At 60.2% G+C, this 26,118-nt stretch overlaps 7 protein-coding genes across 7 annotated transcripts; 4 read left to right on the top strand and 3 right to left on the bottom strand.

Moving 5' to 3' along the window:
• Window positions 1-33: 33 nt before the first annotated feature.
• PLICBS_007046 (uncharacterized protein) lies at window positions 34-1,621 on the top strand (the record flags this gene model as incomplete). Its single annotated transcript, XM_018320443.2, has 5 exons — window positions 34-80; window positions 166-244; window positions 325-427; window positions 527-851; window positions 958-1,621. The coding sequence occupies 5 exons, from the start codon at window positions 34-36 to the stop codon at window positions 1,619-1,621; spliced, it is 1,218 nt and encodes a 405-aa protein (XP_018180340.2).
• A 243-nt stretch (window positions 1,622-1,864) lies between these two features.
• On the bottom strand, window positions 1,865-4,477 carry PLICBS_007045 (exocyst complex component 5; the record flags this gene model as incomplete). The annotated part of the gene is made up of 2 exons (XM_018320442.2): window positions 1,865-4,215; window positions 4,282-4,477. 2 exons carry the CDS (start codon window positions 4,475-4,477, stop codon window positions 1,865-1,867), a joined length of 2,547 nt encoding a protein of 848 aa, XP_018180339.2.
• A 774-nt stretch (window positions 4,478-5,251) lies between these two features.
• Window positions 5,252-6,341, top strand: PLICBS_007044 (uncharacterized protein; the record flags this gene model as incomplete). Its single annotated transcript, XM_018320441.1, has 3 exons — window positions 5,252-5,347; window positions 5,403-5,808; window positions 5,863-6,341. The coding sequence occupies 3 exons, from the start codon at window positions 5,252-5,254 to the stop codon at window positions 6,339-6,341; spliced, it is 981 nt and encodes a 326-aa protein (XP_018180338.1).
• A 78-nt stretch (window positions 6,342-6,419) lies between these two features.
• PLICBS_007043 (uncharacterized protein) lies at window positions 6,420-7,564 on the bottom strand (the record flags this gene model as incomplete). Its single annotated transcript, XM_018320440.2, has 3 exons — window positions 6,420-7,044; window positions 7,114-7,376; window positions 7,466-7,564. The coding sequence occupies 3 exons, from the start codon at window positions 7,562-7,564 to the stop codon at window positions 6,420-6,422; spliced, it is 987 nt and encodes a 328-aa protein (XP_018180337.2).
• Window positions 7,565-7,961: 397 nt separating this feature from the next.
• On the top strand, window positions 7,962-9,705 carry PLICBS_007042 (tRNA(m(1)G37)methyltransferase; the record flags this gene model as incomplete). Its single annotated transcript, XM_018320439.2, has 6 exons — window positions 7,962-7,967; window positions 8,039-8,315; window positions 8,403-8,504; window positions 8,570-8,647; window positions 8,707-9,125; window positions 9,184-9,705. The coding sequence occupies 6 exons, from the start codon at window positions 7,962-7,964 to the stop codon at window positions 9,703-9,705; spliced, it is 1,404 nt and encodes a 467-aa protein (XP_018180336.2).
• An 8,263-nt stretch (window positions 9,706-17,968) lies between these two features.
• Window positions 17,969-19,755, top strand: PLICBS_007041 (uncharacterized protein; the record flags this gene model as incomplete). The annotated part of the gene is made up of 2 exons (XM_018320436.2): window positions 17,969-18,672; window positions 18,729-19,755. The coding sequence occupies 2 exons, from the start codon at window positions 17,969-17,971 to the stop codon at window positions 19,753-19,755; spliced, it is 1,731 nt and encodes a 576-aa protein (XP_018180333.2).
• Window positions 19,756-21,400: 1,645 nt separating this feature from the next.
• PLICBS_007040 (uncharacterized protein) lies at window positions 21,401-24,669 on the bottom strand (the record flags this gene model as incomplete). The annotated part of the gene is made up of 3 exons (XM_018320435.2): window positions 21,401-24,086; window positions 24,146-24,516; window positions 24,604-24,669. The coding sequence occupies 3 exons, from the start codon at window positions 24,667-24,669 to the stop codon at window positions 21,401-21,403; spliced, it is 3,123 nt and encodes a 1,040-aa protein (XP_018180332.2).
• Window positions 24,670-26,118: the final 1,449 nt, after the last annotated feature.

The raw sequence follows: 26,118 nt of genomic DNA, 5'->3' as shown, positions 1-26,118 counted from the left end.
CATCCAGCCAAGGGCTGGGCCAGTGCAGCCGCGATGGCGGCGCCTGGGGAGGACGAGTCGCCGCATGTCGGGCCCTCCCAGTGAGTTGCCCCCCACCGCTGCTGTCATGGGACGATGCCTTCAATTTTCATGTCCAATGTTGGAAAACTGACGACGATGCGCCAGCCCGCTCAAAATCTTCGACGCCGCCAGGAAGCAGGACAAGTTCCTCTACGCGTGCGCCCCCATGGTGCGGTACAGCAAGGTAGGACACCGCCATGACTCCTCTCATAACTCACGATGAGTTGGACCTGCCACTCACTGAGGCGTCTTTCACCTCCGCAGCTCGCCTTCCGACAGACGGTGCACCAGTACGGCGTCGACCTGTGCTGGACGCCCATGATCCTCGCCAAAGAGTTTAACCGCAGCGAATTCGCACGCGACAGCGGTGAGTTGAGCCACTCCTCGTCGTCCCCTTGGGACATGAAGCACCGCAGCCATCCTCGCAGCCACTGACCGAGAGCGCCCCCCCCTCCCCGGAAAATAGACCTCACCATATCAACCCAGGGCGTCCAGCCCCCCACGATCCTCCAGTTCGGCGCCAACAAGCCCCTCGAGCTCGCCCGCGCCTCCGCCCTGGCCGCGCCCTTCGTCTCGGGCGTGGACCTCAACTGCGGCTGCCCCCAGTCGTGGGCCTGCGCCGAGACGCTCGGCGCCGCGCTCATGAACCGCCGCGAGCTGGTCCGCGATATGGTCGTCGAGACGCGGGACCGCCTGCGCGCCGACGGATGGGGCGTTGGCATGGAGGCTGATGTGGACAACCCCCGGGGCAGGAGCGTGAGCGTCAAGATACGCGTCCACGATGACTTGAGGTGTGTGGGCGGACCCCCATGCTCCCTGCTCCCCTCGGCCTGCCTGGGCCTGATTATGGCCTGGGATGAGATGAGTGGATGAATGTGCTGACGGTGTGTTGTGCAGGAAAACCATGGACTTTCTCGATACCGTCATCGGGCATCCCCAGAATCGGCTCGTCGACTGGGTCACCATCCACCCGCGCACGCGCAGCACCCCCTCCACCACGCCCATCCGCACCGAGGCGCTCGACATCCTCACCGCCAAGTACGCCGGCACGCTCCCCATCCTCCTCTCCGGCGACGTCTTCGACCTATCCTCACTGCCGTTCAAGCCCTCCACGCCGCCGCCCCCCGACCTCGCCACCCTCACCCTCAAAGACGACGCCGACCAACACCCCCGACACCCCAACGGCACCGCCAACGGAGCCCTCGTCGGCGACGCTTCCACGCAGCCCCGCCCCAGCAACACCAACCTCTCGGGCTTCATGTCCGCGCGCGGCCTGCTCGCCAACCCGGCCCTCTTCGCCGGGCACCCGACCTGCCCCTGGGAGGCCGTCGAGGCCTTCATGTGCAACGTCGCCCGCTGCCCGCTGCCCTTCAAGCTCGTCGTGCACCACGTCTCCGAGATGTGCGGGCCCGGCTTCGCGACCGACAGGAAGCCCCTGCTGGGCCGCAGGGACCGCGCCCGCCTCTCCAGCTTGGCGGACATGTGCGAGCTCATCGACTACCTGGATGAGAAGCTGGAGGAGCGTACCGGCCGCAAGGGTGGCCTGCGGAGAGACCTGTGACAGGTGCGCCGGTTGCCATTTTGTAACGATCATGATCAGCCATTTAGAGAGATACCTCAACAACATAGACACCAACAATGAACTCATGAACATGGAAATGCAACAGCTCAGCGCGGGGGCGTAAACACCCACATGCATGGTATCAACCGTCTCATGCCCTCGTCTGCTCTCAGATCGCCGGCAACTACCTTACACTCCATAGTACGCGACATGCCCCCCTGACTCCGACAAAAATATCCACCATCACAGTCCCGCCAGCACGCTCTGGATGCCCACGCTCCCCGAGTCGTCCCTGCGCTGCACAAACGCCCTAAAGTCCGCCTTGGACAGCTTCCCACGCGACGACGACGAGGCTGCCCCCGCGCCCGTCGCCAGGGTGCGCGACTTCTCGCGCAATGCCTCGGGCCCGACGATGAAGAGCGACCCAATCTCCGTCAGCAGCTCCACGGCGGCGGCCACGTCCTTGGCCAGGGGCCAGTCGCGCAGCGTGGCCGCGTACTTGGCAATGTCCTGCGTGACCATGAGCCCGCCCGTGGCGTTGACCTGGAACTTCTTGAAGTGGTCGAAGAGCAAGCCGTGCACCGCCATGGCCAGCTCGCTGAAGAACTTTTCCGCGTTGAGCCCGTCGACGGCCTGCGCCGCCTGCTTGCCCGCTCGCGCGAGGAACGTGCAGATGGCCAGGCACGTGGGTGTCTGCAGCGACTCGAGCTCCGCGTCGCGCGGCCGAAAGTCCTGCTTCTTCTGGCCGCCCAGCGCCTTGGCCGTCCAGTTGGACACGACGTCGATGGACGCCTTCATGACCGCGTTGGCCTTCTTCTCGATCGAGTCCGTCGCCATCTTCTTCTGCGCCTCCATGCTCTTGCGTACCGTCGTGTTCGAGTCGGCCAGCCGGATGAGCACCACGCTGATGAAGCGCTCCATGATGGCCGCCACCGTGACCGCCGGCCGGATGCCGGGGAGGTACGACAGGTCCGGCTCCGTCTTGGAGTTCTCCAGCACCGTCGCCTGCATGTGCGCCGCTTCGAGCGCCGTCTCGATGTACACCTTGCCCATGCTGGTGAGCAGCAGGCCTAGCAGCACATTCATGTCCTTGGGCGTCTCGATCCGCGACCCCAGCTCCAGCGTCCGCTGCACGCTCTCAGCCAGCCACTTAAGCATTCGCTTCGCGTTGGCGACGCTGAGCGCGCCGTCCTCCTCCGTCACCTCAATCTCGTTCTTGTTATCCTTGTCCTTGAGGCCGGCAACGCGCAGCATAATCTTCTTTTGCGTGGGCGTCAGGTCCGACGACTCGAGGCGCTCCAGGTAGGCGTCCTTGGCGGTGGCGATGAACTGCGTCCCCTGCTGGGCCAACGACGCCATGAACCCGGTCGGCGCCTTCTTCCGGCGCGAGTGGTACATGGAGAATCGGAACAGCAGCGAGCCGTACATTTCCTCGAGACTCTTCTTCTCCCGCTCAATATACGTGTTGCCGACCATGTACGGCACGAAGAGCTCGTCGAGCTGCTGATCCAGGGCTTGCGCAATCTGCGCCGAGCACGGCTCCGGGTGCTCCGTCAGGCCGTGCGTCTTCAGGTCCTCTACCAGAGATCCAATGTAGCTCCTTGAGGAATGCAGCGATCGCAAAAAGGCCAGTGTAGATATGGTCTCGGCCTTGTCGAGGACCTTTTCCAGGCGCTGCTGAATCGACTGCTGAAAGACTCGCTGGATGAACTTGGTCAAAACCGTTTCGTAGTATGGGAAGGCCCTCTTGATGATAAAGGACTCCTCCTGCATCACAATCTTGACCTCGTCGATGAGGGACTGCAAGCTGGGCTCGACGCCCGGCGGATCAGAGTCCGGATCTGCCAGGGCCTCCCACATCTCGCCATCGGCAGTGACCTCGTCGCTCATGAGCTGGTCTCGGTCGATGAAAAACTGGTGCTGATTGACGAAAACAGCGATGACGCTCGCGCCGCCGTTGAAATCGTGGAGGACCTTGGAGCACTCCATCATGTCGTCAAAGTTCTGCCGCCGGTAGCTGTTGTTGAACTGCTTCAGCAGGTCCTGCTCCAACGTCTCGCAAAACTTCTCCAGTATCTCGCGCGTGTTGTGTGTCTTGGTCATGGGACTGCCTGAGCCCGTATTTCGGTGACCATTGGTCTGGCCCCAGGACGTCGGGTCGAGCTGCTGGCTGATTCTCATGAGCTGGCGCGCAATCACCGCGCATCTGACCTTGTTCTCGGCGCCGCCCTGCCGCCGGATATCTTCCAGGGACGCGAGCTGCCCGGTCTCGCTGACTTCCGTCCAACACTGGATCAGGAAGTTGGCGTCTTGTGCCCTCCTGCGTTTCCTGTCCAGCTCCTCAAGTTTCTCGCCAATCTGCACGGCCACGTTTCCTCCGCCATCGGACCTGCCGCTGGTGTCGGGCGCGCTGGCGGTCCCAGAGTTCAGCGTGACGTCGAGAGCCTCGAACGAACCCATTGTCTCGTCGAGCTTCCGGCCGAGCGTGTCGAGCGTCTGGTCATGTTGAATCTCGGCGCGGCGGACTTGCGACAGTAGCTCCGACTCGTTGCCCTGGAGCTCCTCTCCGAGCAGGGCGAGCTGCGACAAGGCATCTATATAGCGGCGTCAGCTTGACATTGGCCAGCCCGCGAACGGGCAATGGGCGCCTTCGGGCATACTCTCAAAGGTTCGAATGAGCGGCTTCGGGTCAAATGCCACTTGTCCTGGCCCCGATCGCCGGTTCACCGGCACGGCGCTCTCGGCTAGGCTGTCGACAAAGTCGCGCACGATAAAGTCCTTGCTGGAGAAATTGTCGAGTGTGAAGCTCGGCGCCTTGGGGAAGAGGCTCTTGGGCCCCGAGCTCGACCGATCCATGCTGGCGAGTGGACGTGACAGCAAGCCCCCCTGGCGTCGCCTACGTGCGCATGTCAATTACCGCTATCGTCGCGGTGGCCACGCTTCTGCGCGCCGAGGGTCGTGCATCCAGCGGGAGGCAGGGCCTGTTTCGTGACGGCGCGTCGCGGTCGGTCGGTAGTTGGGGCTGGTGGTGATGGTCGTGTCTGCGTCGCGAAGCTGGCAACGTCCATGGATCGGAGGTTAGGTATGCCACCAGCTGGAGGAATCGCACTCCAGCACCCGACACAAGGCGCGTTAGGCAGTTGACGACCTGACCCTCTGTATCCTCCCCGCCCCCTGTAGCCCCGCCACGAAGCACGCAGCCCAGCGCCCCGCCAGGCGACACCAGGGAACCTGGAACGGAACACAGCTCCACTGGCACTTGGTGCAACCTCGAACCACAGAAGCTCTGGGGCTGCCACGCTGTTCCATGCAGATTTGCTGCGCCACAGCTGGGCCACTCGCGCGGCACATGCCAAGCCTGCGCGCGACGCAGCCGCAACGTAAGATCCTTGAGGCTCAGCCGACCACGCCTCTGGCTTCTACAGCTTCCATCTGGCTTCCTCTCGAGGGCCGCGTCGCCACGTCGTTCGTTTCTACGCATACATATGCCACCTACCCTCGAATACGATACGCTCCTTCTTGTACATAACCGGCCCAACGTTCGTGGAACTTGAACCTCGACCAAACCCGCCTTCGCTCCCCGAAACCATCACGAGCGAGCCCGCTTGAGGCTGCGACGCCGCCTGCACAATGCCAGTCAACTCTCGCGACCGCGAGGCCTATAGGGCCGACGAGGTCAAGGGGCATACCATGCTCAGCGACCAAGAAAAGAAGCGGATGCTCAAGGTTGGACTTCTGTGTACCCGCGGACGCTACGCCAAAGTTACTGACAAAGGGGCAGACAAATCTTCCCGCGCCCGCAGAGCTCCCCCTCGTCAGCCGATCGTCGCCGTCGCAGAGGAGATCGCGCTTGGGCGTCCGGCGCTTCCTCCAGAACCAGCTGCACGTTCTCGTGTTCGCCATCCTACACGGCATCTTCTCGCTGTACATCCGAATCCGCCAGACCGTCAACGTCGTCTGTTACCAGGTCTCGTCGGTCCTCTACTACCACCACGCAACGCCGCAGTACATACGAAAGGATGTCATGGGCCTTCAAAGGCGGCCCAAGCATCTCAGCGCGATACTAAAGGCAGAGGAGAACCACCGCGCCAAGGCCGACTTGGAGCGGCTGATTGATGAGACGGCGGAACTGGCGACTTGGTGCGCCTGCGCCGAAATCCCCATACTCTCAGTATACGAAAAGACCGGTGCGTCGTGAATTCGCGAGACTATATATATGCGTCATGGCTAACAAATGGCAGGAATACTGAAGAAGCATATGCCCCGCGTCTACGAGGCCGTCATTCAGAAGTTCACCTTCTATTTCGCCGGCAAACACCCAAGCCTGTCGGTTACGTCGCCGCACAAGGACGAGTACTCGTCTCCCTCGGTAGATGACGGCAGCCAAGGCCACCTGAAGCTCCACCTGATCTCGGCGCAGGATGGGCGCGAGTCTATCGTCGACCTCACCCGCACCCTGGCCGAGATGTCGCAAAAGGGCAAACTCTCCCCTCGAGACATCTCCATCGAGTTGGTCGACGCAGAGCTGTCCGAGGGCATCATGCCGGAGCCGGACCTCCTTATTCTGTTCAGCCCTTATGTCGAGCTCTCGAGCTATCCGCCTTGGCAGATCCGCTTGACTGAGATTTTCTGCCTGAAGGACAACGAAAGGTTCGGGTACCAAGTATTCCTCAGAGCGCTGCGCAAGTACGCCAAGGCGCAGATGCGTCATGGCAAATAATGGCCTGTGTCGTGTCCTAGGCAGGACTCTGTCGTCGATGGAACAGGCAGTCCTGGGAATGGATTTGTCGGGATACCCTTACTGTTTGTACACTCTCATTTCGCGGTTCACCTTGTCCCAGCGGTAGACGGGCCCGGTGCCGACGTTGTAGTTGTAATAATTTTCCGTCCCACCCTTGACCATGGCTCGCCGAAATGTGATGTTGATCCGTCCTCCGTCCTCTTGGTTCTTGCCCGTGCGTTTGGGGATGGAGTGCAGCCAGTTGGACTGCGTCGCACCCCTCATGAGAATCATGTCACCGCTCGCCAGCGGGAACTTGAGCGGCTTGGAGCCGGCGCCGGCTCCCTCGCTCTTCTGCCCGCCGTTCTGAGATGGTGGCGGCTTATGCTTGAGCAGAAAGTCTCGCCGCGCGCCGAGGGAGAAGGAGGCGATGGCCGGGTCTTTGCCGAGGAAACGCTCGTCGTCGCTGTGGAAGGATATGCTGTCGGACCCGGAGGCGTAGTAGTTGACGAGGCAGAAGTTGAAGCGGCATTCCGTGGCCGCTTCGGCGGACTGGCGTAGGACGTCGAGGCACTGCGGCAGCGGGCGTGGGGGATACTTGTCATACCGTTTGTCCGCCGCCGGAACGCCCGAAGCCCGGTCCATGACTCGGCCGGATTCGTCAAAGTATGACGTTTCGTCGAGCCCAAAGACGGTTGTCCATCTTTATCGCGTCCATCAGAAATGCGTCTAACCTCGCTCCCGCTCTCAAAACCGGACCGGAGAGACAAACCTCGGAGTCCGGATGTGCGTCTCAAAGCCTCCGCGCTTGATGTCATACTCGACCCTGTAAAATGGCAGCTCAGCGCGCAGAAACTCGAATAGGTGGCGCGCCAGGTATTCAGGGATATATGGTTCGAAATACAGCAGGTCGAGATCTGGCTGGTCGTTGATGACCTTGGCCTCTCTGGCAGGCAGGGACGAGATTTCCTTGCATATAGACGGCGGCAGGTTGACAATGGGATGCGGGTACTGGGCATGTTTTGATGTATCCGCCTAGTTCAGCAATTAGCTTCGTTGGTTCGTGTACACCTGCAACTTCCGCCGCAGCTGGCCCGCAAACGACACTTCTCCTCGACTCTTACATTGGATGTGTCCGTGTCTATGTCGATGCTATCAGGTTGGGTCTTTGTACGCTTGGGGGCAGATCCAAAGAACGCCTCTATAGTTCTCTTGTTAGACATGATGAGAATAGTAAACTCGCAGAGACTGCTCAAATTCGCATTGAGAAAACCGTGTAACTTCCAGCGACTAGATGAAGGTCGCGGTGAGTCGTGACATCACTAAGAATACCGTCAGCCTTGTCAAGCTGGTTCCGCTCAATGATTCGCTGAGCCGGGCGTGACCCGCTTCACCCCTGTGCAATACAGCCAATCATGAGCTCCAAAAGTCCACGTTTGACAGCCTCGTTCAACCCCTACCTCCTCCACCAGGAACAAGCGCCCAAGTGGCCTGGGTAGCTTCAGAAAAAAGTTCACGATGCCGGTCATCATTGTCGGCTGAGAGCTTACACGCACACACGCGCACAGAGACTTACACACATCCCCATCGTCAGCGCCATCACCACACTCACTCTCGGACATGGAGGTAGCTCACTCCACTCACTCACTCCTCCGCCAAGTCTCACACAAAATTTGTATTGACACCATTCTTCGCAGACCAAGCGCTCCAGCCTGGAGATGAACCTCTTCCGCGCCCCCGCCGCGGCCCGGGCCGCCAAGACGCTCGACCGGGCCCTCTTCTCGCGCACGCTGCCCACGGCCGCCGCCTCGGTGCGCGACAACCGCCTGCTGTCCAAGTACCGCAAGCAGCTCGAGAAGTCGCGCGAGCTGCTCATGCTCGACCGCTTCGACTCCATCGCCGCTGACCCGGACCGCGAGCTCGCGTCCCAGGGCCGCAAGTGCCTCATCCTCAAGCCCGATGTCAAGCCTTCCCGTGAGCCTATGTCCCCTTCACCCCGACCTCATAAATTCCGATTGGTGTTTTGTTTTGCGGTATTGCTGACACGCCGTGCGCGCTAAGAGCCTGACACATGGAGCTCGATATTGCAAGAGGCGTCCAGAGAGGGGGATATCAAGGTCGTGCCGTTCGAGGTCACCATTGGCTATGAGCTGTGGAGTTACTGTACGTCTCTGATACCGGTGAACATTCCAATCTATCATGCTTCGCTGACACACGAGCCTTCACAGTGGATGTCATGAGATCGATACTGCCTGAGGAGCTCCACGGCGAGATCCCCGTCGGGTTCAACACAGCAGGTCACGTCGGTAAGTCGCCATCCCTTCCCCCCCGGTCCAGTCAGAGACCATCGCGCTGACACCCGCAGCGCACCTCAACCTGAGGAGCCAGTACCACCCCTACAAGCACATCATCGCCCAGGTCATCGTCGACAAGAACCCCGGCATCCGTACCGTCATCAACAAGACGGACAATGTCGGCACCGAGAGCGAGTTCCGCACCTTTTCCTACGAGGTCCTCGCCGGCCCCGACGACATGCTCGTCGAGGTGAGCGAGGCCGGCTGCGTCTTCAAGTTCGACTACTCCCAGGTGTACTGGAACACCAAGCTGGGAACCGAGCATCAGCGAATCACCGCTCTCTTTAAGCCCGGCGAGGTCGTAGCAGACGTCATGGCTGGCATTGGGCCCTTTGCCGCCCCGGCCGGCAAGAAGGGCGTCTTCGTATGGGCCAACGATAAGAATCCAGAGAGCTACAGGTATCTCGAGGACGCGATAAGGAGAAACAAGGTACGTCTGCCCGCATAGGGCTACCCCCTGTTGGACGGTCGCGGCTGATCTCGCCTAGGTGTCCGAGTTTGTCAAGGCGTTCAACTACGATGGCCATGACTTTATCAAGAAGGCGGCCGAACTCGTCCTCGAGGCCTCGCAGCGGGGTGACTGCGCCGTGGTCAAGCCCGCAAAAGTCCCGAGGAGCGCGCCACCAGAGTCTCGCCCGCAGCCCGTCCGGGTCCCCGTGCCCCCGACCGTCTCTCACTTCGTCATGAACCTCCCCGCCTCGGCCCTCGAGTTCCTGCACAACTACAAGGGTGTCTACTCGGGGCAGGAGAAGCTCTTCGCCCCGCACACGGAGACGCGGCTGCCCATGGTCCACGCCCACTGCTTCGCTGTCAAGGCAGACGATGCAACCGCCTTCAACGACATCTGCCAGCGCATCTACAACGAAATCGGGGTCCGGCTGCAGCCAGGTGACGCGGAAATCGATGGGCAGGTGGCAATCCATGAGGTCCGCGACGTGGCGCCTGCGAAGCGCATGTTCTGTGCCAGCTTCCGCCTGCCGCCCGAGGTCGCCTTCGCTCCCCGCAAATGATGCCTTTTTCATGGGTTAGGTATGGCCTTTCACCCCGTGCGACCACGGCTCTGCCCGGCCTCGCCGGCTCCGGGGGTCGTGCTACGCTTTATGTGCGGAGTTTCGAGAGCGACGCGCCGCGCAGCGACTTGTCCCGCGAGCCGCGGGATTTCTCGGAGCCCTCCTCTCCCCTTTTGCCACCACCAGACGACCCGTACCGCCTCGCCCGCTTCCGCGTCGTTATCGTCGGACGGCATGCAATGCGCTGCCAGAGCCTGCCTGCGACGGCGACGCAAACGCGCATGCAGCAGTCCTGCGCTGCAATCTCGGCATGCAGCCGGTCAGCGATGGCTCGCATGAACAGGAATTGCGGGGAGCATAGCCTCCCTGTCCCTGTCCCGCCGTCCATCCGTTGCGCCCCTCCCTCGCTCTCCGTTGCTACGTACTTGGTGCTGGACCTGCGAGCGAAGGTACGAACGGGAAGACGACTTCCATGGCGAAGAGGCTGCGTGCCGCGTGGTGAAACGCGGCGCGCACGTTTGTGCAGAGGTACCGCATCGCGCGTTGGGGGGAGTAAGCGTATCGACACGAGGTCGTGGCCTGGGCAGCGTCTCGGCGGTTATTAGCGCAAGCACCCGCGGGATGGATGTGGACTATGCGATAGAGCGGCGTGAACCACCAAGTACGCGACGCCGTTACAGGCGGCCGTGGTGTCTGCCGTTGTAGCCGTTGCCCCTGGCGCGAGTACGGCTACACTGGGGAGTCTGGTAGCTATAGCTCTCATGCTTGCGAAGAAGAGGTGTACTCCACAGCTGCGGCTTTCCGAGAATCGAGCAGGATTGAGGTTGCGGCTTTGACCGTGCGTGACGACGAGGATCTCCTCGCCTTACCCTAGCTCAATCGCCCTAGAGATGCCAGGCCGGTCCATGAATTGGCAGACATCAATCTCTCAGATGCTGCACATCAACCCCTGCACGCCGCAAACTCGTCGCACAGCGCTCCATCACAATCAACTCCTAGCCTCTTTACAGAGACAACCACCCGTCGGGTCTCCATCAAAGCACTACACAATTAATAGACCTCATCTCATACCTACATCGCATGTCAAAGACGGGTTGCCTGTTATCGTGTACGCGTCCCGCTCCTATCTGTAGCGGCCCTCACGGCGGCTCCTTTGTCTGCATGTCGCCGTGACGCCGATGTGCGGCCCGGTCGGCCTGCCGGGCCGTCTGACACCTACCTACGGGAGGTCTTCAAAATGAACGGAGGGCAATCTCCGGCAGATACGGTCCCTCGTCCCAGTCTGATGTGCACCAGGATGGGCAACCTTAAGTTTTGGCGGCGATGTTATCAGGACCTGCTGAGTCAATTTTGTTGTAACACAGGTGATACCGGCTGGTCGCTACAGTTGCCGCTACCTTGGGAGCTGCATCAGGGACAGCAGTCTGGACCCTGGCTTGATGAGCCTTTCGGCCTCTCTTGGCGCAATTCTGTGATTACAGCTCAAGCAAAGAGTCGCGGGGTTAGGGTAGTGTAAGTTTGACGGACAAACTTCGTCAGAGGCAGTTTCCGAAGCGCCATGGCGTCCTATGCTGAACCCTCTCATCCCGGAATATTTCGTTGGTGTCCGCCTAGTTATTGCTGTAGCGGGTAATGAATTAGCAGAACATCTTTCCGTTCTGCTCCTCACTTTTCCCTCCCACTGTGCGATACGAAACGCCCAGAGTGAACACTCTCCGTCCTGACAGCGGACACCTTGCGGTTAGCCGCAGGGTGGGTGGTGCCCTGTACGTAGTGAGAGGCGGCCAGCAGGCGTGCCTGCAACAACCCTGACGTGTGGCTGGCTGCCCAGTGCCATCCATGCTTGGACACATGATGGTTGGTGGCTGCATCCACGACGGGGTGCTTGTTGCAGTACAAATCGTGCGCATGTCCATTCTTGGGTGATTCTGATTACCTGTACATACTACGTCCGGGTGTATCATCCCGATGCTAAGAAGTCAGCACCGCCCGGTGGGGTTTGCTGCTGCAGGTGAGGGACTCAATGCGCTCTCGACATGTCTGGGCGTTTCGTAAAGCTGGCAAGCCGAAACCTACGGATGACACGGCGAATCTCTCGAGCAATCTGTCGTCTCACATTGGTTGCGTGTTGTGCGTGTACCGCAGACGGAGCCGCCTTGTTCGTAGCTGCGCGCACGCTTGCATGCAGCCCGCACCGTCGCAGCGCAGCCCTAGCATGGGTTTGCAGCCTGCCAAAACGCCAGATGCCACCTCAGTAGCGTGTTGTCGAAGTAGCTGCAGCTTGCAGTGGAGTCGGCCGGCGGCGTGTCCTGCATGGCCCTCTGGGCTGATAACCGGCTTGTCCGTTGCCACAATTGCAGCTCGAGATGATGTGACTGACGGCGGCACGGGCAGCCTCGCCAGGTCTCGCGTCGGAGCCGCAATACTTGGTACCCTTCGGGTTTCCTGTCCAAGCCATGTCCGAGTCTGGGCTACATCCTGATTCCTCAGGCCCAATAAACTATTACGCTGTGTGCTTGCGCGACTCTTGCCAGGTGATGATGTCTCCCCAGACGGCCCAGAGAGTTGCAAAAAGAAATTTTGAGCTGAGCCAGCAAGGAGGACGGGCAACTTTGAAGTCAGGGTCCCGGAAAGACGCCCTTGCCGCACATAAGATTCAGAGCAACCCATCCTGACATTTGAGTTTGCAGGAAGTTTCCAGAGGCTCCAGCCACGGGCGATGTTGCCGGTCCCTGGCCAAAGCGTCCAGGTTGTGGCTTGAGCAGACACAAAGTGCCGTTGCGTTGCCAGTCCTGGCGTCGATCGTTCCCAGGGTAAGGTGGTGCAAGTACACTGGGTGGTTGGCGCCAGGGAGGGGCCGACCTGCCAACGGGGCGAGCGGTGGTCGAGCGCCGTCCCCATGCCGACAGACAACGGCGCGCAATTGGTGAACCACCGTCGGGCCGGCACTGATAGGAACAAGACCGGTTTCGAGCCGCGAGTTGCGATTGACTCCTGTCATGGCACGATGGCCGGTGGCTTGACGCCAATCAGGCTCTTTCGCCCCGCGTTGAGTAGCTGCAGCGCCCTGCATGGAGTGTGACAGCCCTCAAGGTCGCCAATGCACCAAGCACGCGTTGCTTGTTGACTCTGATGCTGCGGCGCGAGCAATGGGGCGTGGGAGCTGATGAACGTGGAGAGCTCGGCCGTCGACGCTGCAATTGACCTTGGCTCCTCTCTCCGCACGCACCTGCGCGGCGCCAGGTAGTCAGTCAGCCATCGAGCGAAATCAAGTGGAGAGCTGATCAGCTTCAGAGCTATTAACGTTAGTTGATGGATCAACCCGGCCGCCCGGGGTCAAGCTGCGGCGGAGAGCATATGCAAATGACACACGACGTGGTTGGTTGCACACGGATCTTGAGAATCGTCCACATCCAATTCGAAGGAGCGCAGTGTTCCGGAGCGGAGGGCGGAGCAGAGAGAACGCGTGGCTGGTTTGAGCTGCGGCTTGGACGTGGAGAAGCTTCCTGCACCATCTCATACAGAACTTGTGAGCCAATGCTGCGTCCACACTGGATGACTGGAGCCGGTTCGTATCAACAAGTCCCGAGGGAGCTCTCCGTTGCTTCACAGGGGCTGATCTGCGAACCTGTCCCCGGCTGGGGAAGCTGTCCCTGCCCTGGCCTGGATCTCATCCCGCGGCGGGATATATCGGAGATGTGGGTGCAAGCTTCAGGGCGATCAGCGGGCGGTAGGCGACAGGACGCAGCGGACGCAGCCCACCACGGCACGATGAGCTCACCTGGCGCCCTCATGATATCAGAAGATGACACTGCCGTCGCGATTCCTCCCCTGTTTGACGTTGGCTTGGTTGTCATACCAGGAGATGCAGGTCGCGGCTGGCGCGAGCGGGAAGCTGGGGATGTTCAGGGTCCCTCAAGTCATTGACATGGATCCGCAGGGTGGATCGCTGTGACATGCCATCTCCAAAGGCAGCCGCCTCGGCGTGGTGTCGATGAGTGATCGTCGGTGATCCGGCTGGATGATGTTGATGGCGCTTGTAGAGGTGGACGAAGCTCATCGTTCTTGCTGCTGTTGTCGGAGGAGCTTGCGAATGCCCGCGCTCGACTTGGCGCCGTTGCCAGCAATGGATCACTGGCGACATCAAGATGGTGGCAGGAGCAATCGAGATCCACCACGCTTGCCGCCGCTTCTCCTCGGACCACCAGCATCCACAGATGCACCGTGGCATACGAGAAGGTCGGAAGGAGCGAGCGCAGTGACTGCACTGCACTACACTGCACTGCACAGCACAGTACAAGCACGCCTGATTGCGCCCTTATGCCTGCCTGTGCACCTGTACATTTCGCCTCTGGCACAGCTAACACCAAGCAGTGCCTGAGGCTCGTATGCCTTGGTCTCTCGAACATGTGTCAATGCGACGGGTGTCTGCCTGTAATCTTCTCTCACATTCACGAGAACCTCAAGTCTTTCGAAAGTCTGAGAGCGCAAGATGCTTGCTGCTAGCCTGGCCAATGTCTGCCGCGGACACTCGACACCCCGGTCTCTTGATGTTGAACCGCGGCGCAGTGCCTCCCTGGGCAACCCAGGCTTGCCAGGGACAGTTCCAACTTCCAAGCGGGACAGCGCAATCAACATCGGCCGGCGCAGCTGCTCCCGGGGCTCCAGATTCCTCACCAGGGTCCCCACTTTCGGCCGTGTGTCTCCAGGCCCACCCGCTGTTGGCCCGCGATGGTGGCCCGAAGCTCGCCTTTCCTCCACTTGGCTCCAACGAGCTGAACACTTGGAGGGATATTTGGACCGAGGGCAAGCCACGATGGTTCCGTTCGCGCGCACTTGTCGCCGTGCAGCACAGCAATGACGGCTAATTCTCGAAGGCGATTCTTCCAGGGGAACGTGCATTTCGCCGTCGGCAACGCCCCTGTGCCCACGAGCGTGTCTCAGCCGCATCCGGAGCGGCTCTCGCTCGGACAATGCCTGAACCGTGGCGTCTCAGCAAAGTCGACGATAACGAACAATCACCATCTTCTGGCCGCTCCTGGAAGGACAATGGCGCAGAAACATGGCGGCATGAGACACGTCGAGGTACGGTACTTGGTCAGCCTCAGTTATTCACTTTGTTGTCGCGAGCTCTGCCCAGCCTCCAAGGCCGCGCTTGTTGCCGCTCGGGCTTAGCCATGCTGTGCCGAAGATCGTCTTCGGCCATTTTTTATGCAGACGCTAGGGGCCGCTGTGGGCAGCGGCAAATGAGGGGCAAAAAGCGGCTCGCCGATTACCTCGCCTGTCATCGGGTCAGCGAATGAGACGAATATGGCTCAATTGTCGCTGGTTGTGATACGGCGGGGAAGACGGCGAGAGAACCCGTGGCCAGGGACGGACAGCCGAATGGGACGGGCTGTTGTCCGTCAATCAGGCAAAATCGATTTGTGTTCAGGTGGCGGTCTCCGGCGCGTGCGAGAGACGAAGTTTGCTCCGGCAGGACACTGGGTACGCGGACGAAGCCGTACGAGAGCCTTCAGGCAAGCCCTGGCAAGCCCTGGCTGGGGGTTTGCACGGCCGCGGGCCACGGACTCGGGCCACGGACTCCAGAGGCTGGACCACGCACACCAGCAGGTGTCGAACATGGTGACTGGAGCACGCTGCGTCCAAGGCGCCAGGCGTGGCTGATGGTGGTGCAGCATGCACCCTGCACGATTTGCGTCGCATCGCATCGCATGGCATCGGGTCCATCGAGCCCCAGCAGCAGGCGGGACACGCCCCCCTGCTCCACGCTCCAGCGACACCTTCAGCATGCACTGTAGCTATGTATGTATGTGTGTGTTATGTATGTGTGTCTGTACACCACCACGTCCTCGACGGCCGTGTTGGATGGCATGACAAGCAAATGGTGCCAGGACGGTGCGCTTGGCCGGCCGCGACCAAGGAACCAGGGGTCGGCGCAGTCGGGACACGCGCAGAGTCGTTCCATCCGGGCCGCTCTCGATCTCCTGGCCTTGGGCGTCGCGTTCCGTTCAGGTCCCGAGGAGCCACGCTCCAAGGGGAGACGAGGCACGGCGCCAGGTATTGGGTACGTAGCTGTACCGCTGGCGCCACAACGAACTTAAACAGCCACCCGGTGGTGTCTCTTCTCTCCCCCGCTTGTCGTCGTCGACGCGAGCAGGGAAGAGACCACCCATGAACGATCGGACGGGCGGCAAGGCCAGTACGTGGACGACATTCGGCAGTTCGAGGGGAAAGGTCTGCTCGCAGCTCCTGCAATCTTGGCCCTCACGGGCCGGGCGGAAACCATGTCGTCGAATACGGAGTACTCTTACTGTACCTGGGCGGCGACAACTTTAACTCTCAGTAAGTCCCGGATGCCGCGAGTGGATGAATGAATGGAAGCGTCGGGCGGTGAGGTGAGGCCGTGGATGGACAGACGCAACGGGCGCAGCCACGTTGGTTCACCACCACCCGAGGGCGCATGCAACGACGCAGACAGGAGGAGGAGGAGGAGGGCATCCCATCACCACCACGGCTCCGTCAAAGTCACCTCATGCTCGGTGCCTGGGCCCTGGGCCCTGACGAAAGCGCGGCGGGCGGGTTGCCGGACAGCACAGAATGGGCGAATGGGATTGCGCAAGGGCGGCCAAAAAACCATCACGCTGCTGCCATGCTGGGTTTGGCTAGCGGACGGCGGGCTTCTTCTGGGCCCGGGTCTGGGCTTCGAGTTGGGGCGCCCGCGAGGTGAGTGGCCACCGGCCTCCACCCCGCTGAGGTGAAGTGCCTGCGCAGCGCAGGTCGGGTCGGGTGTCGCTCGTGGGCGAGGTGATGCGGTGCTGTCGAACCCTGGGCTGCCCGCCCCCCGGGCAAGCCCCCCCAGGTGCGCCGTGGGCGGGCAGCAGATTTGATCATCAATGGATGGAAACGCGCTGGAACCGTGGAGGAGGCGACGCCGCAGGCGGTGCCACCACTGCCCGCCTCCACCTCCACCTGTCTTGCCTGTCTTCCGTCCAAGCGGGGCCCCTGCAAGCCTCCCTCCACCCCGCCGTCCAGAGCTGGATGGGTGGAGCCCCCGGCGCACTGGCAGGGGATGGGGGGCGGCGCACCGGGGGGGTCACGAAGGAGGGGGTCTTCCGGCGCACTGGAGGCCATCCGTTGCCCTCTGCGCCGACACGCACAGTTGGGTGACCTGCCCTGCCTGCTGCAACCGGCTGGCCGGGCCCTTGACCGCGCGCCCCCCCTCCAGGCGCCTCCCATCCATCCATCCCTACCCTCCCTCCACCCGCTTCAGGGCTTCTTCCACTGCTGCCACCGGCCTTCCAATGCGCCAGTCCCAAGCGTCGATCGGCCCTGCAACCGCCTCCACTTCCAGAGGTGGCCAGCGACTGACTGACTGGCCTGGCCCGGTTCGGCTTGGCTCACTGGGGACTGGCACTGGCACTGGCACTGGCACTGAGACGGGGGACCCGGCCGGGCAGTCCACTGCCTGCCAACCCACGCACGGCAAGGATTCGACTTTTCGCCTTCACCTCCATAAGGGAATTCCATTCCCTGCTCTGCTCCTCGTCCTCCATTCTTCCCGCTCTCTCCCTACCTCACCTCACCCTGTCTGTCGTCTTCTGTTACGTCGTCATCGTCGTCAGTTGTCGTTTTTTCTCGTCTCTCTCACCCGCCAGTCGCCGTTGTCTGAAAACGCCTTCTCCCCTCTGCCTTTAGACGCATTGCATCACCCTGCATCGCATCGCGACACCGTGCCGATCGCTCACCGAGGAACGCCTTCGCCGTGGGCACCACCGACCACCTGCTCTTGTCACACACCGCCCGGCACTCGCTGCTCCTCGTCCCCCCTACTCGCCCCTGGTGTCGAATACAGCGCCTTTCCTCTTATCTACTCGTCTCCTCCATATCAGCCAGCCTCTTTCCCGGCCTCCCCTGCGATACCCCAGAGTCGTATCAGCCGCCCACCTATCTCTCCGCATCATCGACATTCGTTATCGCTGCTCCCCTCCTCCCCGGACACCAGCAAGGCAGCCCCCGGCTTTGTCTTCCCCGCGACTTGGACCGGGACGAATCTGAGACGTGCATTCGACGCCACCGCATATACACACACGCACGCCTCTGTTGTTCCTGTTGGACGTCGACTTTTATTGCCTGCTCGCCCACCGCTTTCTCCTCTCGAGGCCTCATCCATGAGTCTCTAGCCTCTCTGGCTCCTCCCTGGCACTACGGCGTCTTTTAAGCGTCGGCCAGTCTCCCACCGTGCGCTCACACGTCTTGCACAATGGCAGCTGTCCTCTCCTCCGAGTACAGCAGTCATTTCATCTCGTCGTCGATGCGCCGCTCACAGTCCCAGTCGAACTTGGTCGCCGCGCCGTCTTCGTACCGTCAGCCAAACTCCAACGTCCGCAGTCCGTATGCGACTCCATCCAAGTCATACGCCGAATCCGATCACTCCTCCGCTCCTTCGTCGCCGCCCCCGGTCATCCAGTCTGAATCCACCGACATTTCCTTTTCCTCGACACCAGCCAGCAATCTCTCCATAGCCTCCGAGTACGACGAAGCTCTCGCCCTCGACGAAGCCTCCGAAGACCACTTCAATCCACCCCTTCTGTCCCAGGACAAGTTCTTCCTGCCGGCTGATATCCAGCATGACGACAACCTCGAGCCGCCCCCGAGTCCCAAAACCGGGGATTCCTACACGGTCTCTCCCGCTGAGCCCGACAACTCGGGCGTAGCCTCGGGCCCCGACACCCCCGAGTGCCTGGAACATGCCGAGGACGACAGCGCCGTCTCAAGCAAACCCTCACGACAGGTGGACTACCTGTCTCATGAGTGGAAGGAAGAGGACATTTGGTCTTCGTGGCGGTACATAATATCAAAGCGGGATGAGTTCCCCAACAGCAAGCGCTTGGAGAACGCCTCTTGGAGGACATGGATGAAGGCCAAGAATAACTTAAAGACGATCTCGCCTGAGGAGCTAAATTGGTACGCTTTTGGCTATTTCCACGGCTTGCTCAGACTCCCACTAACATGCTTAATAGGCTCAAGGATTGCGACGTCACATGGCTCTATGGGCCCTTGCAGTCTGGATCAAATCGCCTAAATCCGACTCAGACGGAGCCATCAAGCTCAACCCTGTCCAAGTCGGAGTCACTAGTTAATCTGAACAAGAAGCCCATCCTCAAGAAGCGGAGCATGTCGGAGCTCATGCTACAGAGGTCCATCACGGCCGCATCACTCCTTAAGCAAGCGACGGCTGCTGTCCAGGCTCAGGAGACGAGGAAAAGCGCGCTGCGGCCCAACATGTCGCGCGCCAACACGGACTGCTACGTCACCTACCCCCTCTCCACAAGAAGGTTGAGTCACGGGAACAACAGCTCCGTGGCCCAGTCAACGGACTCGTCCGGAGTCTCCTCCCCGTTCCCTGAGCGGAAACATATTCATTTCAACGAGCAGGTGGAGCAATGCATCGCTGTTGAAGTTAAGGGAGACGAAGACGACGATGTTGACATGGATCGGTACGACGAAGACAGTGATTCTGATGACGGCGTTATGATGAAGCGTGTAAAGGCCAAGAAGCGAGGCCCGTCATCGAGGAGGAAAACGAAAAAGGCCGTCCAGCCCGAAGGGAAGACCATTGCCAAACTCCCCTCGACGACACTCAAGTACCGGGAGGATGCTCCGGAGCTGGACAGTGCGATGAAGCATAGCACGGGCGTCTACCGAAGTCCAATTCTTTCGCCCTCATCGTCTCAGGAGACTCTCCGGCCCACCAAGCAGCCTTCCCATTTCTACTTTGGCGAAGAGGATGACGACATGGAAGACGCTCCCGATGCCAGTGCCTTTGGCTGGCGATCACCCCCCGGCAACGGCTTATCTCGGTCTACGTCTACGGGGAGCCTGTGCGATGAGCCAGCGGGGATGCGCCGGACGCCCTCCGGCATGTTCATGCCATGCGAGGAAGGGGACCCGGCTGCCGGAGACGGCATTCTGGGTCGCGTCATCGACACCGTTAATACGGCACGGGACATTGCGCATGTCATCTGGAATGTCGGCTGGAGGAAGTAACTCTGCCAAGAAAAGGAACCAACACCAGTTTGCTTCTACAACAATAATGCAACCGCGTCGTTCTATGTCGCACAATATCATACGTGCGCTCGACGTGTTACCTGGAGGCAGAGAACGTGGTCGGTGCGGCGGGGCGACCTTGATCACCGACCCTGCCTGCCAGTACAGTGCTCGCCACTACCGTCGGCAACCCTGCAGCCCCGAGTGCTACAAGACCCCTTACGCCGCTACGGGGTTCGAGTCCCCGGACTGCGCGCCAATGAACCGGTGCGGGCTACGGGACAAGCACATGAACCGACCACATACTTTTTTTCGTGGTGTCGGGGTGGGGATGGTCCCAGAATCCGCTGGGGTGTGTTGACTCCCTATAACGGGAGACGGGAGGTCTGCTGACCTTGCCTGCATGGGGGGTCCGGCCACGTCTCAGACGAGCTCGAGTCCCCATCAGAACAACGCGCGGCGGCCTCCCATATTTAACGGCCTCACGACGATTTGCTTTTCTGTTCACACTGTGTATTGCCTTGGGGGGGCTTGTCTTTCATGTAGAGCATTGCGGGTTCATGTTGTCTCTTTATTTCTGATTACTTTACAAAGCATGGGGTGGCAAAAAAACCCGGTACAGCGGCGGAACGAACGGAATGACACACACAGCTGCCTACCTACGGTACTTTGGAGGCGTGGGAGGCAAGGGAGGCAGGCTGGCAGGGGACTGTATCTTCCAAGCACGGTTGGGCGTTTTTCCTCCGGACCTGGAGAAAGACGGGGGTGGACCCCCTGTCGACGGCATCGCGGTTTTTGTTCTGTGCTTCTCTGTACCCTTTTCTGTTGTTTGGAAAAAGTTGTTCGCTCTTCCACAAGGCATGGCCGGGCAACGATTGGGGGTCGGACTGGGGAGGGACAACAGGCCCGCCCGACGCATGGGTTCTCACTCGGGCAGGAGAGTATGAACTTGCTACATCGCGGCCACGAAAACCAAGATAATACAAAAAAGAGATGACATACACACACAACACAGTACGCAACACGGGGGGCTCAGTCAATGGGAGCAATGACGTGATGTGACGCGCTCAATGGGGAGGGGGGTTTGATTCTATCAACAACGTTGCTCTCTGTACACGCCTTGAAACGCCGGCTCCCGTCTCCGCGTCATCCCTGTGACCACCGCCTCCTCCGCTCGATCGTGCTGCTCTGGACTGGAACCAAGGCCATTGGCACGATGGCCCGTTTAGTTGCGATGCAGTTACTGTGCACTACAGTACAGTACAGTACGGCTACAGTAACTCGTCATGGCGTGGCTTGCTGCATCCGAGACCCGGGCGACGCCTCGGGTCGGGGCGGTTACTGCGCCCGGCAGCAGGCAGGCAAGACGCAGCGTGGACCCCTATGACGCGCGCACGCACCCCATCCCTCCTCTAGCCCAGCAGCCAAACCCGAAGACTGTCGTCGGTGCGGCGGCGGCGGACAAGGCAACGCGAAACTGTTGGGGCTCCCCAACAGGGCGTTGTGGAACGGTCAGGCGGGCGGACGGGGAAAGTCTGGGGTAGTGAATGCGGGGGAGCGAATCAGACGACACGCGCGCACGAGGCTGGCTGGCCCCATCGTGGGTCGGCGCTCGATGCTCTCCACCAAGCCACTCTTATGACGGTCATGCGCCCGGCCCTGTCGTCAGCGTGGGCCTCGGCTGCTGGTTCACCGACCAATGCTCAGGTTGAGCGCGACTGTGACGGCTGCTGTCCCCACCAAGGTATCGCGTGGCCCGGACGAGGATCTGCCTCGAGTGCACGTTGACGTCGGCGAGCTCCACCTCGAACTCGTCGCCCACTTGCACGTCCTTGATGAGGCGCACGCCGTCCAGCCCGGCAATGTCCAGCACTGCGTTGAGATCGAACATGTCGAGGCGCCCAAGGAGGCCTTGGCGCCAACGGGAGCCAACCTTGAATCGGAGGGTTCGCGGTGCCGTGCCTTCGAATCGCCACGCTCTAACCAAGGCGATGAGGATCCAATCCAATGTTCCTCGGGACACGGCCCTAGCCATCTTCTCGCGCATTTGCAGAAGCGGCAAGGTATTGCTGAGCTCGGCACTGGTGAAGGGTAGAATCTTTCCAATGTCGTCCACCGCCGGGTCTATAGCACGATTCATCCGACGTTCATATGCCAGTGCAGCGTGAATCTGCCAGTGAACGAGGAGATCCGAGAAGCGTCTAAGTGGAGACGTGGATTTCGCGTACATGTCCAACCCGAGCAAGAAGTATGGACCTGGCTGCGATGAGATCTCGATACCCCCAGTCAGCCTGGACAGCTCCTGCCGTTGCCCTGGGGTCGGCTCGATGCCTTCCCGAATGAGAGGATATATCTCCTTTGTCGCGTACTCAAAGGCAGCATCGAAGTTCTGAGCCGTCTTCATGTCCCGACGGTATGGAACTGGTATCCCACGTGACGAGCACCAGCGCGCGGCGATGTGTCCAGCCAGCACCATCGAATTTGCCACAACAGAGCAGCCGTTGGACGCCTCTTGTCCAACTTCGATGTACGGATCCGCGGGGAGCCGCGTCGCCGGCTGTGCCGAATCGCCTCGCGCGACTTCGTTGAACGCCACGGAGACTGAAGGTCTGGGGAAGAAGTAAGGCCATGCTCCTTTAGATAACCGTTTTTGCTTGATCGCCTCGGCGAGTCGATACAGCGTCAGGAGATCATTTTGCTCAGTGGTCTCCAAATTCCTAGCCGCTATGATGGGGCGTGCAGGCAGTGCTTGTTCCTGGGTCGGACGTGTTCCTACCGACAGATGGTAACCATGAGAGAGTGGAGGAGAAGGCTCGCTGCAAAACGACGAGACGTCCTCAGGATCCAAGTATTTGACCTTGTCGAGGACGCTAGGCTCGATCTTCTGGTCCAGAATGTCGCCAGCATCGTTGACCTTGGCGCTGAACGTGAGAGCCGGCCCTCCAGAGCGAAGTGAGAATCTCGTAGTGAGGCTCTCAGACCCGTAGTCCTTGGAATCCTCCTCGGCGAGCTCCGAGGGCAGCATGGCCTGAAAATGTCCGGGGAGATAGATATTCTCAGGGATGAGCTCCATGAACTTGCAGAGCTCCGAGTTTGGTGCAATGGCTGATGCAGGGTCCGCTGCGTGGATGTGTATCCAGAATTCGTCCGCCTTGTCGGTATACTCCAAAGAAACGCCGTCGTCTATGAGCACTGTCGACGGGGCGTCGATGCAGAAGATCGTGGCGCCAGACTGCTGCCTCCTTGCGTCTGCTGCGATGTCTGGCCGCATGGACTGCTCGAGGTCCTTTGGCTGGTCACGCACGAGACCTCCGCCCCTATCTATTGTGACGTTGGGGAACCGTACTCTGTAGCGCGAAAGTATCTCCCAAGGTGCGATGACTCCGACCTCTTGGAGAAAAGTCCAAGCAGTGCTTTGGTCAAGCGACGCATCCTGGTAAAGGCCCAGCGCTCGCAGGATGAGGGCGCCGTAGGAGTGGAACCGGGAGCCTGCGTCAAACAGATCGTAGCTCGCCCACCATTCCAAGAACGTGATTACATCCTTGCTTGGCTGGGTCCAGTCCACCTTCTTCAGGTCTGTTCCAGACGACGTTTTGAGGATGCCGTGAGGCGTCCACTCACGCTGCTGACGACTGCGAGAGACTGCCTCTCGTGCTTGCAGGACAAATTGGCCGAGCGTCGTTTCCTCCAGCTCAGCCGGGCGAAGTGGCCTCGTACGCTTCGCGCTGGCGTCTGTGTATTCCCGCACCATCATGGCGATCCTGTTGATGATGTTTGTAAAATTCTGCGGAGACACCTCGAACAGGTGGTCACGGCGATGGCAATCGCTGGAGGGGCTCAAGGGCACAAACCCCACCTCATTGCGGTATAGGGCGGTATGCACAGCATAAAGCGCGGGAGGGTGAAAGCCGTGCTCGCCCTTGAGAGTCGCCGGCAAGAGTACATCCGCAATCTCAAACAAGCTGAGATACTTGACATTGCGAGAGTTAGAAAGCAGCGTACGAGCGCCGTCCAGCCTCGCAAGATTCGTTTGGTATATCGATTCGGACTTTCTGCGGAAGTCGTTCATCCTGTTAATCAACACAATACCGTCCTCCCGAGAAGGGCCCCTTTCACTTCGTCGGAGCTCGTCAAAGTCCTCTGGCGTTGCACGCTTCGGGATCTTGGCAAGCACAGATTCGAGTTCGGAGGGCGTCGCAAAGTTGGCCACTGTGAACAAGGACGTGAATCCCATGCTAGTGATCCATTTGCCATTGACAGCATAGAAGTGGTTCCTGTCGCCAAAGAAGCCAAGATATACCGCAAAGACGGGCATTCGCGAGCCGCTCTGCCTGTTCGAGAGATCAGCTGTCAACATCGACTTAATACAAAGAGAGCGGCAAAACCGTACCTGAGCTCCACAAGATCGCCTGGTGCTCTCGAATCGACGGTCACGGCGAGCTCAGCGTCTTCTCGGCCTGGTTCGGCGCCCACGCCGTTAGCCGAACTTGCATCAGCAGACCTGAGCTGGTCCAGATCAGATGAACCAGTCGTCTGAGTCCGGTTGAGGCTGTTGGCAATGGTTCCGTAGATGAAAACGTCTGGCGGCATAGCCCGGGCATGTTGCTGGTCTTGCTCAGCGGTCCACTGCCGAAGACGCTCGCGAATCGGTAGCTTTCGCTCGCGGTTGACTGCAACGGTCTTGACTGAGGGCGCTTTGGGAATGTTTGAGCGACCGTAAGCGGGCGCTGGAGGAGGCACGCTGTGACTGGTCGCCCATTTCTGCCAGCAGAAGCTACAACGTCAGCGGATGGCCTTGTCGTGGGCGCAAGTGCGAGAGGGTCACAGACTCTATCAGTCGCGGGATACGTTGGCCCGCGTGGCGTCCCGGATGAGCGCGACGCCCTCGGACTGCTCAGGCGATGGGCAAGACATTGCCGGCATATGAAGGGCCGCCCTGAAGTATGAATCATGGCGGGCACGGCTTCTTGCCTGGAACTCGACGAGTTCCATGGAGGTCATTGCGAAAAGTCGTCGCGCGTCCATGTCGCCGGCGCCAATTTTTGGTGGAGCAGTGGCAGATCGCGCTGTCACATGACCGTTTACAAAGTACGAAATACATAATACCACAGCTGGGCAATGGAAGCTGCGAGTCGGCACTCCTTCCACTGCTGGAATGCAACTGCACGAGGTTAAACAGACTGCCGACTTGGACTCGGCTCGTTATCTGCACATTACTCGTACAACCGCCAACCGCATTGCTATCGCAAATCTCTTCTGGGCTGGTGACGGGATCAATCTTGCCATTTCGATGCTTCCTGCAGGACAGTCACGGCGCTGTCCCGCACATGTCCTGCACACGTGGACTCGTGCATCCCAATGCACTTACGAGTAGGCGGTCGCCGTGTCCGACCCTGCCACGTCGATGCCGATGAGCCAACACGACCACATCAGCGACCAGGGCAATTGTTTCATCGCGAGTAGCCGAAGCAGCTGGGTTGGCCGACTCGCGCAATACGAGAGAGCGACTCAAGTGGATTTCCCATCATTTGTAGACTTGGATTGCTGGCCTCATTGGGTGGGCACCTTGAGGGGAAAGGGATGAAAGAGCAGCAGCGAGCTTCGCGGGGGACGCCATAACAGCCGCCGGGGTTGGAAAGCTTGGCCTGGAAAGCTCGGGCTGGAGATCTGCACGGACGAAATGGCTCCAGGACGATCACCGCCGATGTGCATCGCGAACGATCGATCTGCTCAGCGTTCACGTCGAGTCGCAACGGGCACAGGTCGCAGCGGCAGCCGCACGGAGGCGTGCGAAGTGCCGGCCGCTCGTCCGTGGCACCTGTCATTTGCAAGTTGGGCCATCATCCAGATGAGCGTCCAGACGAGCATGTAGATGAGCATGCAGATGATGAGCCAGGTTTCTTTTATTAGCAGTGGGTTTTGCCGAAAGCTGGCATTGGAGGCGAGACCCTCTGCTTCGGCGATGGGCCGGGAGTCCTTTTCAGGTTGGGCAGTGGTCCGAGTAAGCAGCGCCCCTCTTCTTCCGGCTTGTCCGTGCGTGTCGGCCACTGCGCCTCGACTGGCCCATGCTTCCTCGTCGACGACCAAGACAGGAGAGGGGCTGTGGTGACGAAGAGGGAATCCTGCAATTAATTGGCCCGCTCGGGATCTGGAGCGTCAGGCTGGGCGACGGGGACGAAGATAAACAAACAACCCGCACTGATCGGATGCCGGCTCGCGGTTCCCGATTGATTGGGGCTCGTACGGTACGGCACGGTACGGCACCAAGAACGCAGCACCTCGAGGTTCGCGGTGCGTGGAGCTGCGATTCGATTCGGTCGATTTGATGAGATGAAGAGGAACGGCAAATGCGTGGCTTTCGGG

Source organism: Purpureocillium lilacinum (assembly GCF_023168085.1).
Source record: "Purpureocillium lilacinum CBS 284.36 DNA, scaffold_5, whole genome shotgun sequence".
NCBI lineage: Eukaryota > Fungi > Ascomycota > Sordariomycetes > Hypocreales > Ophiocordycipitaceae > Purpureocillium > Purpureocillium lilacinum.
This window is presented reverse-complemented; position numbering and strand designations above follow the sequence as displayed.